Genomic DNA, 17480 nt, shown 5'->3' on the forward strand with positions numbered 1-17480 from the left:
CATGTAGAGGGCTCTGCCATGAGTCCCCTGTCCCCTGTCTACTCTCCCAGGCCCTGCCATCACTGCCCTGACTGCCCCACCTCCCAGCCCTTTAAAAAAAAAAAAGTCCCACCTCACTGGCTCCTGCCAGGTGGGGGAACCATCTCTGCTACCCCTCACTGCTCCACGATGCATGGAGAGCTTTGCCACGAGCCCCCAAATGCCTGGAGGCCACTGCAGCAGCCAGTGAGTGCAGGGGTTTTTTTTTGTTTTTTGTTTTAAAGAGAGTGGATCTGGGGCCAGGCAGGGCAGCCATGGAGGGGCTAGGAGAGTGGGCAGGGGTCAGAGGACTCGTGGCAGAGCCCCCCATATGGCATGGGGCAGTGGGGGACAGTGGAGATCACCTCCCTGCCTGGCAGCAGCTGGTGAGTGGGGGCTTTTTTTTTTCCAAAGAGCAGGGAGCTGAGGCCAGGCGGGGCAGGGACAGCAGGCGGGGCTCAGGGAGGCACTCAGGGGCGGCTAAGGGAGCAGGCAGGAGATGGGGCCTGCAGCCCCTCCTCCTTCCCCTCCCCTGCTACTTACCAGCACGGAGTCCAGGTTCAGCTCCCTGCTGCAGCAAGCTGAGACTGCTTGAATCGCCAAAGCCCTCTGAATCTTTTCCGAATCGATTCAGAGAGCTCCAAATGGATTCGGACCTTTTCACTGGCCTTCTGATTCAATTAAGATTTGGAGATTCAGCCACTAAATCAGCACCTGAAGGTTTGTACAGCCCTACTAGTTACCCTTACAGAAAAGAAGTTCTTCCTTATGTTTAGCCAAAGTTTTTTCTCAACTAGCTTGTGCCCATTGGACCTCATCCTCCTGAGGACTGCCTTTCTGAAGAGCTGCTCCCCTAGACCTTGGTGTTTGCCCCTGACATACTTGTAGGTGGCTATCAAGTTGCCTCTCAGTCTTCTCTTAGTCAGACTGAACAGGCCCAATTCCCAGAGTCTCTCTTCATAGGGCCTATCCCCCAGGCTCCTGATCATGCAGGTGGCCCTCTCTGTACTCTTTTGAGCTTATCCACATCCTTCTTGAAGTGCAGTGCCCAGAATTGGACACAGTACTCCAGCTGTGGCCTCACCAATGCTGAACAGAAGGGGAGGAGCACCTCTCTGGATCTACTGGTAAAGCATTGGCTGATGCACACCAGAATTCTATTTGTCCTGCTGGCGACTTCATCACACCGATGACTCATATTCATCCTTTGGTCAACTGTCACCCGCAGATCCCTTTCAGATACAGTGCCAGCCAGTGGGCCATGTGCTGAACTATTTTTTATTTCTGTTTCTATCATTTTTCCAAGAACAGAAGTTAGGCTCACTGGCCTGTAATTCCTCTCTAGAGTCTTTTTTAAATATGGGAGTCACATTGGCAACCCTCTAGTCCTCTGGTACTAAGGCTGTTTTTAGTGACAGGTTGCATACTACAGCTAAGAGCTCAGCAATTTCTGATCTGAACTACTTCAGGATCTTAGGGTGAATGCCATCAGGTCCTGTTGATTTGCAACTCTTTAGCTTTTATCAATTTCCTCTACAATCTCATTTATTGAAACCTCAATATGGGTCAGCTCCACTGACTTGTCCTCAGGGAGGAGTGGATCTGGCAAGGGGATTTCCCTAACACATTCCACAGAAAAGACAGATGCAAAGAATGCATTTAGTTGCTCAGCAGTAGCCCTGTCATCTTTAATGCTCCTTTTATACCCCGATCATCCAAAGGCCCAACTGACTCTCTTTGCAGGTCTTTGGTTTCAATGTACTTAAAGAAATGTTTATTGTTACCTTTTATCTCTAGCAAGTTTCTCAAATTCTTGCTTAGCTTGCCTTATTAAGGTTTTACATTTGATTTGATGAAGTTTATGCTTTTTTATTTTCCTTAATAGGATTTGTCTTCCACTTTTTTGAAAGATGCCTTTTTCTACTTATTGCTTCTTCATTTCTTCTATTAAACCATGCCGGCTTTCTTTTGGTCCACTTTCTAGTTTTTTAATTTGAGGTATGCATTCGCTCTGTGCCTCCAATATGGTGTTCTTAAGCAGCTCCCATGCTGCTTTCACATTCATCACCTCCTTAGGGGCCTCTTTTAACTTCTTTCTAACTATGGATGTGAACAGTTAAATGATCAATCATTTAAATGATAAGCCCAGTGATAACTGGTTATAGCTTACCAGTTATTGTTCAGCGCAGGGCAGGGTGCAGTCCGGCAGGGAAAGGGAAGAAGGGAAATCATGTGGTGCTGCCCAGCAGGAACTAGAAGGTGGCAGGGCAGGCAGGAGGGAGGGAGGGAGAGGCAAGGATGAGGCAAGGGGGAGTGGGTGTTAGTACCTATAGCTAGGCTCCATGGACCCCTAAAGTGCAGCTGCTGGCAGCCTCCCTGCCACCTGCCATGAGCAGCCTATGATCCAGGAGACCCCTATCGCCCGCCACAGAACCCAAGCTGCTGGAAGCTAGCAGTGGGGATGCTGCAAGCAGATGCACCAGGGTCTGCAGAATTTAGCTTTTAGGTCAGGGGTGGACAATTATTTGGGCCTCAGGGCCACTTAGGGAGTTTTGGTGAGCCGTGGCAGGCTTGGTCAGCACCCCCACCCCCCGCAACAACTCACCAAGTGGCTCTGCTCCATGCTGGGCTGAGTGGTTAGGATGGGACTGCAGGCAGACAGGGAATGGAATGGGTGGGTAGGGCTGGGATTATGGGGCCGTGACAGTGTGGGGCAGGGTCCCAGGGCAGAACCACAATCTGCTTCCTACACGCCTCTGCAACAGGCACCAGTTCTGCAGGCATAGTAATTTGGGGAGTGGATCACGGCTCTGACCCCATGCTGTCACTGCCCACGATCACAGGATAGCCATAGAGACTGGTTGGGACCTGCATAGGCAGGACACATGGCCAGACAGATAGGTGCCACAGACAGGAGGTGAGCTGTGTCCAGGTCCAGGATCTCAGGGTGGTGACAGTGCAGAGCTGGGGCCCAGCGCAGAGCTGTGATCCACTCCCTGCACACCCTGCGGAATTGGTGCCCGTTGCAGGGGTGTGCAGGCAGATCATGGCTCTGCCCCTGCGCTATCACTGCCCCAACATCCTGGCCCATGGTCCAAGCTCCACCTGCACATTCCACTCCTAGACACTGCCCCCTGCTGGCCCATGGCCCCATATCATCTTCACAGCCCTGTCCACATAGGTCCTGCCCATGGCAGTGGGTTTTAATGGGTATCCCTATTTCTCCCTTTTTAAAGTTAAAGACTACTGTGGTAGATTTTCTTTTTGTCTCCCCTCCTACATGGATGTCAAACCCAATTGCACTGTGGTTGCTACTGCACAGAGATTTAGTAACACTTACCCTTTGTACCAAATCCTGTGCACTACTTAGGACTAGGCCAAGAACGCTCTTACCTCTTCCAGAACCAGCTGCTCCCCATGTGTATTTTTCTGTTGAAACCCAGAATTTTTATCCACAGAGATCAGATGTTACCTCTCTTCTCAGCTGAAAAATCTATTATATATGATTTGATGCAGTCTTTGATGTAGAGTACCACTCCCCAACCAATATGACCTACTCTATCATTCCTGAATAATTTGTATCCTCGTATTACAGCCTTTCTTTGATTTTCCTCATTCCACCATCTTTCTGAGATACAGAGCCTATCAAACATCACATCTTCTTCTCCTGGGGGTCCCACAGCCTGGCAGAAAGTGGGTAAAGGAGCAGCGAGAACTACCCATATGATGCAGCAGATAGCCAGCTGGCAAGCTGCTTAGCAGCTGCACAGGGAAAAGGACAGCAACTGATCACACAAGAGATGCTCCTGAGGCAGTAGGGCCATGGCTGGGGAGGCAGTCCCCCCCACTTCCTCAAGTGATAGGTCTGATCCAAATATTTTAGTTTAAATCATGCAGGCTAAAGAACATTTCATTTTCTAATGAGGTACGGGCTATGGGATAGCATATCTTGCTTTAAGAGATAAGACTACTAACACTGAAATAAATGTGTTAAGAGAAAATGAGAATAAAACCAAACAGAATTAATAATACTAACTATCTGTGCTGTTAAAAGGCGTAATCTGGCTTCTTCCAGAATGTCAGCAATTTGTTGAGGTGTTGTATCATATGAAATGTCTGTGTTACAATCTGGACATCTCAGCCTTCGAACAACTTGGGAAACCTCTTCTGTGTCAAACTAAGTAAAGACAAAAAGAAAAAACTGAAGTGACTGACATACAGCAGCATAAAACCCAAAAAAGAAAGCTAATGGAAGTCTGTTAAAAAATAGTAAGAAATTAAAAATACTATTAACAAAATCTAATTTGAGCTCTATTTTGAGTTTGACACAAACAATATTCACAAAGATAATAGAGATTAAACTTGTAGTACCATATTTATCAAGATTCAAGACGACCCTGAATTTAAGAACTCCGAGTTATTAGATGCCAAACATGGAAAATGTTTAGAATCTAGTTATTGTAAGTCCTCTTAAATTCCTCCTCCCCACCACTGCCACAGGGAAAATCATAGCAGGGAAAGCGGCAGCTGTGGGGTGGGCAGCCTGTCCCATGACCCTTGTCCTTGCCTTGCCTGTTGCTCCTCCTCTTGGGCTTGCCTCCTGTCTTCCGCCTTCCAGTTCCTTTCCATTCCTGCCACTTAGCCCTCCCCCTCCCTCCCCTGATGCCTGTTGTTCCCCTACCTTTTCAACTGCTCTGGTTCTGTCCCTGCTGGGTGCATGGAACACATGACCAGGCTGGACGGTAGCAGTGGCTCCAGCTCCTGGCTCCAACCCAGGTTGGGGATACAGCTGGAGCTGCAATAGCTCCCCCGCCAGTCTCTGTGCCTTCCTCACACCATTTTCCTATGCTCCCCTTGCTCCATGCTCCCCTTCCCTTGTGCCCTTTTCTCACACTCCCCATTCCCCTTTTCTAGCAATCTATGTTTCCCTTTCCCCATGCTCCACACATCCCTTCCCCCATACTCCCTCACTGCCTTTTCCTCTGCACTCCACCCAGCACCATGCAACCCTTCCCCATCCCCCCCAGCACTGTGTGCCCATTCCCTCTACACTCCCCCTACACTGCATACCCCTTCCCTGTAACTCTCTCCTAAGTTCCCCTTGCTCCATGTTTCTCTTCCTTGGCACCCTTTCACCAGGCCCCTTCCCCTGTGCCCTTTCCCTATGCTTCCCTTGCTCTGCACATCCCTTCCCCCACGCTCTGCCCATCACCCTTTCCCCCATGCACCCCCTCCTGCACCATACATCTCCTTTTCCCACACTTCTCCTGCTCCACACACTGTAGTCCTGTCAGAAGCTGCAGCAGTTCCTTGCCTGACCTGTACTCAAATCTAAGATAAAGGTATCCTCCCAAGCTGAATGGGGGAAAACCCTCACCTTAACCTTGAGTAAATATGGTGTTTTTTCATGCTAAAGAAATTATAGTATCAAGGGCTGCTTACAGACATTAAAGAAAACCAAAACGGCACTTTAAACTTGGTGTGCTCCCATGCCAAGCCCAGCACATACCAAATAGAGGCAGTGCGCTAGTTGGACCCAGCTTGCCCAATGTATATTGGGTGCTTTAGTGGGGGTTTTTTGGCAATTCTGTCTAATAGCTGATTGAATCAGCTATTAGATAAAAGTGCCAAAAAGCCCCATGGAAGAGTTTGATCTATAAAGACGCTGCAAAGTTGGGTCAAACTAACATGCTGTCTCTTCTGGTAAAAAGGGGTTTTTTAACATCTGTAAGCAGCCAAAATCCTATGATTATACAGAAAATCAGGATCTTTCTGAAAATATATCATAGTAACTCTTATTTCCTTTCTATGCAAAGGATGGTTGTGTGTTCTTTACTTGTAAGAAGAACACTATATTTTCTCACATACAAATTGCCCCTGAATAAGATGCACAACTTTTTTTGAAAGGTAGAATGCAGAAAAGGGAAGTTTTGAAAATACTGGTAACAGTAACTGAGTAGCAGCAGCTAGGGAGCCCAACATGTTCAATGTGCTGCTCCCTGTGGAGTATGCACAGTGTTATTTTCATTTCCCCCCTAGCTGAGGCTTAACAGCAGAACCTGGTATTATCATATTTCCTTGCTTATGACATGCAGCTGATATTTTTTTGAGAAAAAGAGTGTGTTATATGCAAGAAAATATGGCATTAGAAATCCTGGAAATTCAAAGCAAATATAATTGTATGGGGGAAAAAACCCTTAAGATGACAGAAAAAGAATAGAAATGTTGAATTAAGGTCACTGAAATTGAATTTGTCTATATGTCGTCACTCCTATATAAATTCTATGTAAAACCTTTACTGGAGGTTAATGAAGACGTTTATGGAAGCCTGACACAATGCTCTTTGGTGTGAACCTCCCCTGTGGGAGTGTTCCCAAGAATATTTACTCTGGCTGCTCTCATGCACCACAGCCAAAAGCCACCTGGGCTTTATAGAAGAAAACGAAAAAAAATTGCAGTGTGTCAGAGGAAGATAGGAGGACAGACAAACAGTCCAGCATTCCTTCCCAATTTTAGTAAAATTATTATAATTTAGCAACCATTGTGTTCCAGACACGCACTCAAGTACAAGTTTCGTAATGTCATTTCTTAAAAGTAAATGCAGGTCAAGTATTGTATAAGTCATCATTTTCTCTTATACATTTCATATCTACCTCCATAAAGTCCTCTCTTCTCTGAAACTGGCTTCAAACAGATGATGATAGACAAAACTCATATATATAGCACATACAACTCATTTTTTTATTTTTCGAACTTTCCAGTTTATCCAAATACTACCATATCAATATCAAATACTTCCATCATAACAAAGCCCTCTTTATCATTATAGTTTTCTTTTGTAAACCTAATATTTATGAATCTACTTTTCTAATAGATACTATCATAAATCGAAACCAACTAATCAGTCTTTCAATTCAGGCACTTTTTTTAAACCTCTTCCTACAGGATTTTCTTTTTATGAAAGAATAAATATGATAAATATTAATTACTCACTTTATAAGGGTAATCAATTTGAATTGCTTCTTCAGTCATGTTCCAATTTGCATCAGCTAAAAATCTGTCAAGTTTTAGCATGGAAAACGCATTGATCTGCATTTCTTTTATTCGTTGAACAGCACTGTATATTGCCATACGCTTTGGAAGGGTAATATTACACAGACCTATGGAATGAAGGAAAGTGAAAGCATTTATCAGTAAGTATACTTGTGTGATGTGAAAGAGAGAATGTTGGAAGGTGAGAAGATAACTGACCACCTGAATGACCTTCCTGAAAAGTCACCGGGAGCAGGTTGAAATTTTCTCCCTGAGAAGTCATAGGATTCTTCCAGGGAACTTTTTTAGCTTGTAGAAGCTGCAGTACGCTGCTGTCACAAGCTTCTCTCCTTTACAGGTACTAAAAGCCCCCTTCAGATGTGACTGTAAAGATTAAATGGGATCTGATGCATGAACCATACAACCACACTTCCTGCCACACATGCATAGCAGGAGGCATGATTGTGGGATTGTGCATTAAATACCATCATGCCTTATTGCTGGTGCAAGCTCCCTCAACTGGAAGCCCCTCAGCTGATGGGGCTCCCAGTCTTGGGGGCAGATGGTACAACCCCGCAACTGGAAGCCTCATCAGCTATGGGCTCCTAGCTGCACGGGTGCATCATGTGGGAGCCTGCATCAGCTGTGGGCTCATGTACCCCTGTGGCTGCCAGGTGCTGGTGCTCCCCTATGGCTGGGAGCCCTATCAGCTGATAGGACTCCCAGTACACCTGGCTACATGTTCAGTTAATGGTCTGATAGGAACCAACCACAAAATTATTACACACTTTTTGTAGAATACCTGTGACTTATTTCTCCTTTTATCATGCCATTAGTTGATTGACCATGTAGCTGGCTCACAGCTTAAGACATGACTAACTGGTTAATCACATTTTAAGTGTAATGTGTTGGCAGGGACCTTATTGTAACCAGTGACACTTAATTAGGATTACTAGGTTGCTCTTGTCTGTAGTTGTCTAAATTAATGTTTATTTTGCTTTCCTAAGCAGTCCACTTGCCCCTTTGAAGGTTATTTAACTGAGGAGTTCTTTTGGTACTGTACTGTGATATTGGGAATATTAGAGGTTTTTACAGAAATTACTTCCCTTCTTCATCTTTTTTTCTCCTCCTTTGCCCCCACCACCTTCTTTCTTGCCTGTATCACCTCATTTTTTGATTATTTCTTTAATCCCACTATTTGTGCTTGGAATTGCCCCACTCTTTTTGTGCACTTTCCTTCTTCAAATCTCTCTTAAAACCACTTCTTTAAAACTTTTAAACAAAAATCTTTGAAAAATGTATCCATATTTATATGGGCTTATGCCCCAGCCTGCCAAATGATTTATGTTTTAACTATTTTATTCAAATCCAAAGACACCAACGGGTCTATATGGCCCTGCATAGCACAACACATGAATACTTGGGCTAGCTCTGAATAAGCTGTTTCTATGCAACACAGTAGAATGCCATGCAGAGACATTGGTTTGAATCCCCAAAACAGTATAGCTGAATAACATGGTGCTCTGTTCAGGTTATTTCACCCCTTTTCACTAGGCCTAACTAGGCAAGACAGAACACATCCATACAATTATATTACTGTCCAGGGTCAGATCCAGAGGGTGTGTGGTGGTGTGGTTGCATGCCACTTCCCATAACTACAGTGGGTGAGAGAGGCACTGGCTCTGGGAGCTGATTTGAGGGGCAGCATTAGTAAGACTTAACCTGTTGGCCATGTTGACTTCGGAGCGCACACAGAAATATACTCTGGAGTGTTCCTCTTCCTGCTGAGATAGGTTGTCTGTGGCTGAGCAGCACTCCCAGCAGCCAGACAAATGTGCATTCTCATATGGGCAGTTTGAGAGCTCTCAGAGAAGAGCAGAGTGGAATAAGCCTCTTGGGGGCCGATCTGGATTAAGTGAACTGGATGTTGCATCCTGCAGGGTGGAAATGAGGGTGGGGGACAGACAGGCAGGGAGCCCTAGGGCGACAGAGGCAAGGCAGGGGAATGCAGGCAGAGAGCCCTCAGGGTGTTAGGGCAAGAAGGGGCTGGGGGGGAGGGAGGGGGGAGAGGTAGGCAGCCAGGATCCAGGCAGATCAGACCCTCAGCTGACTGGCCCATCTTCGTGAAGCAGGTGGGAAGTAAGGAGTGCCTCCTGCCAGCCCCAGAGATGAAGGACCAAATTCTGATTGTATCCTTGTTTTCAAGATCATAGACCCCACCCCCTGCTACTGTCAGTTACAGAGTTGATTTCACTCAAACTACCTTGGGTATCCCTATACAATATTGCACTGTGCCATGTACACAAACCCAAGTTTTCTTAGAGAACATTTATATAACAATAAATAAAAATAATTATTTCATTGTATTTTTTTTCCATTATTAAACAACAACACTAAACCTTCCTTTTTAAAATAATCTCTTTTACCCATAAGCAAAGGTATCCTTCAATGGTTCTAAAGAGACAAAGGCTACTTTTGCATTAAAAAAAAGCCAACTAAGTTATTTATTTTGCTGGAAAAGGAGCATGTCTAGAGACACTGTGCAGGTCATGCAGCTGCCAAGGCATCTGCCACTTACCTCTGCTTGGCAAACCCTCTCACAGCTGTAGCTACTGGTTGACATTGTAGCTTATGTCCAAAGCAGCAAGTAAGTGGTTAGTATTATTTTGATGAGGTTTGTGATGTGGAGACAGCACTCTACATACAGAGTCTTATAAAGAACTACTTACACTAAAGAAGTAACAGTTTCACTACTACCAGTTGCAAGGGTCTGGGGCCTAACCTTGCATGATACAAAATAAGCCCCCTGGAAACACAGAATATCTTTGAAGTGTAACATCTGAAGACATAAGTCTACCACACCAGAACATTCCTGATGTCACATTTCCTAGACATTCTGGCTGCTCACAGATGTTAAATCCCGCCCTACCCTGCCCAATTAATGCACTTTACCAGAAGTAGCAGTGCGTAATTTTGACCCAGCTCAGCTCTGCAGCATCTGTATAGATCAGGTGCTTCAGTAGGGCTTTTTGAAGCTTTTATCTAATAGCTGATTGAATCACCTATTAGACAAAATTCCAAAAAAGCCCCACTGAAGTGCTCGAGCTATAGACATTAGGTGAGCTGGGGCCAACTAAGGCCATGTGTAAATGAAAAGAGGGGTGTGTGTGCACGACACTTTGAAGCAGGCTAAATGCTTTTGCACCACTTTAATGGTGTCAGTGTTTGCACGCCTTGGTGGAGTATTGCGCATTAATCCCAGCCACTGTAGGAAATTTGGTGGCATAATGCACCTTAAATGACTTGGGGAGCAGCAAACTAAAACTCTGAGGAGTTTTAGTTTGCTGCCCTTACAACCATGGAGTGAAACACTGGGCTTTGTGCAGCTCCGTGGCTCTCTAGGAAGACCTGCAGGCAGCCTGGCAGTAGCCTGGGAAAGCAGCGAGCCTGATCCTCTCCCCCGCCCCAGAGCCCACCTGCCTGAGCTCTGTGGGGGCCTAGTGCTTCCCTCCATAACTGTGGTGGCCCTTGGGACCACCTGAGCCAGGTGCCTGCAGGCAGATGCTGCCTTGGGGGGGTGGGGCCCTGCTGCGGAGGGAAGCACCAGCCCCTGCCACAGCCCAGGGACCACTCTGCCCACTGGCAGCCCACCCTCCCCACCGCCAGAGAGGCAGGTAAGTCAGTGGTGTGTGTGCGTGACACAGGGGTTTAATCAGCCCTAAACTGAAGTGGTGTTTTTAAAGACCCACCACTTCAATTTAGGGGCCCTGTTTAATCTACAAATGGCCTAACAAGATGTCTCTATTGGTAGTTTAAAACAAGGCACTGTTTTTTATGGGGGATTTTTTTTAACATCTGTAAGCAGCCTCTGTGTTTTTCCAGGAGGACTGATTCTGTGTCACAGTTAGCCATGACAGTGGAAAAATATTTTTTTTCTATTTTCTGCCTTCAAAAACAAAGTGTGTATTTTATTTGTGGGTGTGTTGCATGTGAGAAAATATAGTATTAAACTTAAATACACAGACTACAGACATACAAATAAAGTTGACTGGGACATGCCTAGTGCATGTCCCAGTTTAACAAGGAGCTATGTATTTTATTTAAATTAGGCATGTGCTTAACCACTTGTGTGAATTGGGACCACCATCTGCTAGGTTTTATAAACATTACATTACGATTGTAGTATATATCTTATTTCTTGTTGCTTTTGCTTGAGCAGAATTGAAATGGTGAACCAATGTTGTTTTTAGATCTCCATAAATAACTGAGCCTTCAGAGAAATAAAATTTTAAATAAATAAATAAATTACTTTAAATAAAATAATTTTAAATAAATTACCTCTGTACAGATGTACAACGGTAATTGCACTTGATAAAGTAATATTGCAATTAGAGTGAATTCAATTTTGATATTATCTCTTATATCATGTCTTGTTTTTGTAACTTTAATACATTATAATTAGTTACTTTGCACTGTTAATTGTCCAAAGAATGTCTACATTCATCAATGCACTGTAAAAAGTAAGTTTGCATTAATACATTCAAACTTATTTCCAACAAATGGTCCAGAACTGAATAAAACAGGTTTTTTAATTAACTGCATGTCAATTTCTTCAAAGAAAGATATTACTTCTAATATTTCCTCTCTTCCTTAATACTATCAATTGATATGTTTACCTAATGTTGTAACCAGCTTTTTCACTGTGGTGGAATTAATCACCAATGTCATTAATGATACCGTTCCTGCATGCAGTAATATCTAAAACAGAAAAACAGAATATCACCATTCTGGTCACAACTGCCATCAGTAACATAAAATAAGTTGTAAATTATTTTGAATATTTATAAAGCACTCTACGTATCTTCCCAAAAGATGCCTCCATCCCAGAAGATATTATTATTAATTTCTAATTTTGCTAATTTTAACGCTATGTCGTTGCTGTTTTCAGAATGACTAAATAAGAAAAAAATTGTTATCAGGAATTCCATTTGTCACCATTCTTTCTTTTCACATCAAAAAATTACGAAGAGAGAAAATTATTGCATCACCTAACAAAAAACAAGGTTATAAGGCCAGTATTACTAAGCATCTGCACTCCCTTTTCTTCCTTGTATAAGAATTCCAGAACAGAAGACATTCAAGGAACTAACAGATAGGCAAAAATTAGCACCCTGATCCAAGGAGGAAAGCAAAGACTAGGAAAGATGACAACTACAATAGAAGGAATTACAAACAAGTAATTTTTTTCTGTTATACAACCTTCTTTTTTCCTCACCTGTAAAGAGAAACATAATGAAAAGATAATGGATATATTGAGCAAAGTCATCAGTGATTCTCTTGATATCCTGCTTGAATAACCTTTTGGTCAAGAGAGGTTGTTCCTGAGGACAACAAACCTAGTAGGTGATGGCAAACCACAGTATGTTATGATACTGATTTCTGGGATTGTTTTTGCTCAATGAGAGAGTCTCCCTTCATGTTAGCAGCTGCCTGCTTTGGGAATGACAAACACTATTTCTCAAGAAAACACTCTCTATAACAGTGCCCTCAGAAGAGACTTTTGATGCTATTTCCTGTTTCTCCAAAAACATTTTGGATTTTTTGCTGGGAGGCTTCAGGAGACAGAGCCGACCGGAGCAGGGTGTGGGGCCCGGGGCAAGTCAGCCCATGTGGAGCCCCGCCCTCGCTCCAATCCCATGTGCCTCAGACCCGAAGAAGCTGCCACTGCCATTGGCAGCAGCGGCGTCAGCGGTGGGGGGTAGCAAGTGGCTGAATGTGAAGCAAGTGACTGCAGCGTGGAGTTGCCGTGGCCGCTCCGCCTAGCTCCACAGGGCCCCCCAAAGCATGGGGCCCAGGGCGGTTGCCCTGATTGGCCCCCCCTCCCCCCTTAGGGACAGCCCTGTCAGGAGATACTGGCAAGCCACAAGTCTAAGCTTCAGCTCTATCTTCTATCTGTGAACTTGTTACCAAGGAAATGCATTTCCTCAGATGTATCTAAAACATGTTGTGCTGCATGCATTTCAAGATGGATTTGCACCAACCAGTATACTTTCAGTTGATCTGTTCTTGGTTTTATTGGGTTGATGGGCTCTCCTTTTAATATACCAAGGAAATAACTTAAACATGGCTTTTATGCTGGCAGCTGTTTACATGGTGGGGTTAACTGTATTAACTGTCCCTCTTCTCTCCTATTCTTTCATGGCAGGGGTGAAATCCTGGCCATGTGTAATTCAATGAGCCAGGATCTAAGTCAAAGTTACCTTTCAGTTTCTGTCACATTTGTACCAGAAGTGAATAGAGTTCAACACTAATCAAACCAATTGTTCTCTTCACCTTGTGTCTGGCCTTAAACTCCTCCCAGCTAAGAAATACCTATTTCTTAGGACTTTGAAAGCTTTCTCTTCAATGTTCATAGTCCTTGTAAGGTGAAGCATTTTTTTATCACTTCAGGGGAGACAATATGTAAAAGCGGTCACCAAAAATTCTGTTTGGGAAGGTAAATTCATACAAGAATGCTGAGTATCTCTATTCTAAGTTTGCCAAACACCACTCACACTTTAAGGCTAAAGGCATCTAGCCATTCCACTGCCCTTCTTGTGAGGGATTTGCAACCCCTACATTTCTACTTGATGTGTCCCTCACCTCTGCAGGATAGACCCTTCAAAATGATCATCACTTAAAAGTATAATAGCTCCATATGGTGAACAAAACATAAAATGAGAGACATGACCGACCAAGGAATAAATTCTTCTTTAAACAAACAAACAAACAAACAAAAATCACTAAGACCACAGACAAAAGTTACACTCATAGCACTAAAGATGTAAACAGATGTGATCCTGCCTGTGAAGCCCCCAGGGCTGAAGTGCTAAAAAAATAACAGAAAAAAGCATGGAGCAATATGCTCTCCAGTCAAGGCACATGATAGGGGATTGCTTAGCCCTGTGGCTCTGCTCCCCCTCTCACATACACAAGGAGAGTGAAGCCTATCAGTAATCACACTTCAGCCTGGATCCCCTAGGACTGGAGCTGTCCTGTCCTCTTGCCGGGTCAGGGCAGGCTATCAGTAGGCATGCTGTGGCCTAATGTCCTATGCCCACTATGGGAACCAAGAGAATGGAGTGCTGAGTGACTGAATAGCCCACTGTCCCTCCCTCCCAGTCCCCTTGGGGATGGTGGGAGGGCAGTGCACAAAACTGTGGGATGTTGGAGGACTGAGAGATCCTTTGTCATGCTAAGGTGCACTTGCAGACAGTATATGTAGGGATCTACTCAATTTGTGTTTTTGCAATTTTTGTGGAAAACAATCACTGTGAAATCTGGCATTCCCTGTGATTTTGCACAGAATCACCAGGAAAGAAAAAACTTTCTAAAAATAAAATGCTGGCTCCCTACTTAAGAGTGATAGATAAGACAGCAGTCAGGGATATGATTATCTCCCAGACAAAACAAAGACACCTTATGTAGCCATCAAATGAAGGGCATGGTATGAATCCTGGAGAATGAGTTTTGGGCAAAGCTATTTTCTGGATCCAATCCAGAGCAATTTAAGAGAAAAAAACAAATGTGCAGTGCTACTGAGATGGGGAAAGGGGGAGGAAAAAGGTGCCCAGCTGGAGCCTAAACACTACCAGTTGCCCCATCAGAAAGAAGAACATAAAAAGCATTGAAATGATCTCCCAGAATGGTGCTGAGAATAGTAAGAAATATGGGTAGGTTCAGACATTTCCTTCAGGATTGAAGGCTGCTAGGAAAAGTAAAAACACTCCACTTCCAGCCAGATGGTTGGAAAAAAAAATCAAGAAGCAGGGGTAGTGAACACTGCTTTATATCCTTGCAATGTAGAAGCCCAAGGAAGAGTGAGTTTAGACTCTAGAGCAGTGATTTCCGATGCAGTGCCTGTAGGCGCCATGGATAAAACTTCAAAAGAATACAAGTAAAGGGAAGCTGCATTTTGAAGTTGTCAATCTAATGTGATTTTAAATAATGTATGAGATGATTGGATTGATCTGAATTCTAAACTTTAATATTCATATTAGAGCCCACTGCTTTTACTTTTAAATTTGAATGTGCTCTTGGGCACATAAACATTGGGAACCCCTGTTCTAGAGCATACTCCACAGGTACTGCTAAGGTAAAAGAGTCTTGGAGCAGAGCTCAAGGATATGAGCTAGACTCACAAGTGAGAATCTGCTTGTGAACCAGTAGTGTAACTAGGGTGGGACGAGCAGGGCACCAACCTATGGCACGGTCTTAGAGGTGGCACCAGTGTGGCCTCCCTTTCCCTAGGATTCTTTTCAACAGCAGGGCAGCCCTGCACAGCTGCTGGCCACTGCAGCCAGGCAGACACAACCCCATGCCCAGTAGCATATCTGGGATGAAGGGTATGTGGAATTATGTCCCTCCCCAGGAGGCTTTGCCACAGAAGGCACAGCCCTGCCTTCAGCAGTAAGTGTGGAGTGAATGGTGATACCAGAAGAAGTCCCCAGGGGGCCCATTCTGCTGCTGCCTGTGCCTCAGTAGCTTAATACATACATTCACTTACAGCCAAGAACATTTCTGAGGCAAAAATCCTATTTCTCTTGGCCCAATCATCAATACAATGCAAATATCTCAAATAATCTTAGTGCATGCAGCAATTCTCTATAAGATAAGTAATAATTAGGTATATGGAAATGGTTACTCCAAACTATTGGCTTAGCAAGAAACCTTCCAGTGTGCTAAAACACAAAAAAGGAAGCTTACAAGAGGCAAAAACTTGGACAAAGGCCTAGGGATGAGTATAAGAGTGTTGCTTGGGCATGCAGGCATAAAATCAAGAAGGCCAAAGTGCAATTGTAGTTGCAACTAGCAAGGGACATGAAGGTTAACAAGGAGGGTTTCTACAAGTATGTCAGCAACAAAAGGAAGATCAGGGAAAGTGTGGGTCCTTTACTGAATGGGGGAGGCAACCTAGTGACTGGAGATGCAGAAAGGGCTGAAGTATTCAATGCCTTTTTTCACCTCAGTCTTCACAGGCAAGGTCAGCTCCCAGACTACTGCACCTGGCAGCACAGTTTGGGGAGGAGGTGAGCAGCCAACCACGGTGAAAGAACTGGTCATAAATTATTCAGATTTCCCGAGTGTGCTGAGGGAGTTGGCTGATATTATTGCAAAGCCACCAGCCATTATCTTTGAAAACTTGTGGCGATTGGAGAAGATCCCGGATGATTGGAAAAGGGCAAATATAGTAACCATCTTTAAGAAAGGGAAGAAGGAAGATCCAGGAAACTACAGACCAGTAAGCCTCACCTCAGTCCCTGGAAAAATCATGGAGCAGGTCCACAAAGTATCCATTTCTAAGCACTTGGAGAAGGTGATTAGGAACAGTCAGCATAGATTCACCAAGGGGAGGTCATGCCTGATCAACCAGATTGCCTTCTATGATGACGTGAATCGTTCTGTGAATGTGGGGAGAGCAGGGGACATGATATACCTTGACTTTGGCAAGGCTTTTGATATGGTTTCCCATAATATTCTTGCAAACAAGATAAGAAAGTATGGGTTGGATGAATGTATGGGTTGGTTGACTCATAAGGTGGATAAGTATGGGTTGGATGAATCATAAGGTGGATAGAAAACTGGCTGGATTGTCAGGCTCAAAGGGTAGTAAACAATGCCTTGATGTTTAGTTAGCAGCCAGTATCAAGTGGAGTGCCCCAGGGGTTGCTCCTAGGGCCAGTTTTGTTCAGTATCTTTAACAATGACCTGGAAGATGGGATGGAGAACACCTTCAGCAAATTTTCAGATGGCACCAAGCAGGGAAGCAGTAGATATTCTGGCAGGTAGGGCTAGGATTCAGAAAGATCTCAATAAATTGGAGGATTGGACCAAAAGAAATCTCATGAGGTTCAATAACGAGAAGTGCAAAGTCCTGCAATTAGGATGGAACAATTCCATGCACTGGTACAGGCTAGGGACCAACCAGATAGGCAGCAGCTCTGAAGAAAAGGACCTTGGGGTTACAGTGGACAATAAGCTGAATATAAGTCAACAGTGTGCCATTGTTAAAGAAGGCTAATGGCATACTGGGCTGCATTAGTAGGAAAGCTGCCAGCAGATTGAAGGAAGTGATTATTTCCCTCTATTCAGCACTGGCACATCTGCAGTCCTGTATCCACTTTTGGGCCCCCACTACAGAAAGGATGTGGACAAACTGGAGATAGTCCAGCAGAAGACAATGAAAATGGCTAGGGGGCTGGGGCATATGACTTCTGAGGACAGGCTAAGGGAACTGGGCTTTTTTTAGTCTGGAGAAAAGAAGACTGAGGCACAGATTTAATAGCAGGGTTCAAAAGAGGATGGAGCTAGACTGTTCTCAGTGGTGGCAAATGACAGAAGAAGGAGCAATGGTCTGAAGCTGCAGCAAGGGAAATTTAGGTTAGATTAGG

At 44.3% G+C, this 17480-nt stretch overlaps 1 protein-coding gene across 1 annotated transcript in view; it reads right to left on the bottom strand.

Annotated features, from left to right (window-relative positions):
- Positions 1 to 17480, bottom strand: part of LOC109299239 (sodium/hydrogen exchanger 10-like) — a 259437-nt gene that overhangs the window by 153932 nt on the left and 88025 nt on the right. Inside the window, exons 10-12 of the mRNA XM_019519839.1 lie at positions 11727 to 11808; positions 7012 to 7178; positions 4055 to 4195 (exon numbers count right to left, since the gene is read on the bottom strand). Of these exons, the coding sequence (XP_019375384.1) occupies positions 4055 to 4195; positions 7012 to 7178; positions 11727 to 11808 (390 nt within the window). The remainder of the gene's footprint in view (positions 1 to 4054; positions 4196 to 7011; positions 7179 to 11726; positions 11809 to 17480) is intronic.

The sequence above is a fragment of the Gavialis gangeticus genome, unplaced genomic scaffold (assembly GCF_001723915.1).
Source record: "Gavialis gangeticus isolate Ggan-Ray unplaced genomic scaffold, GavGan_comp1, whole genome shotgun sequence".
Lineage (NCBI taxonomy): Eukaryota > Metazoa > Chordata > Crocodylia > Gavialidae > Gavialis > Gavialis gangeticus.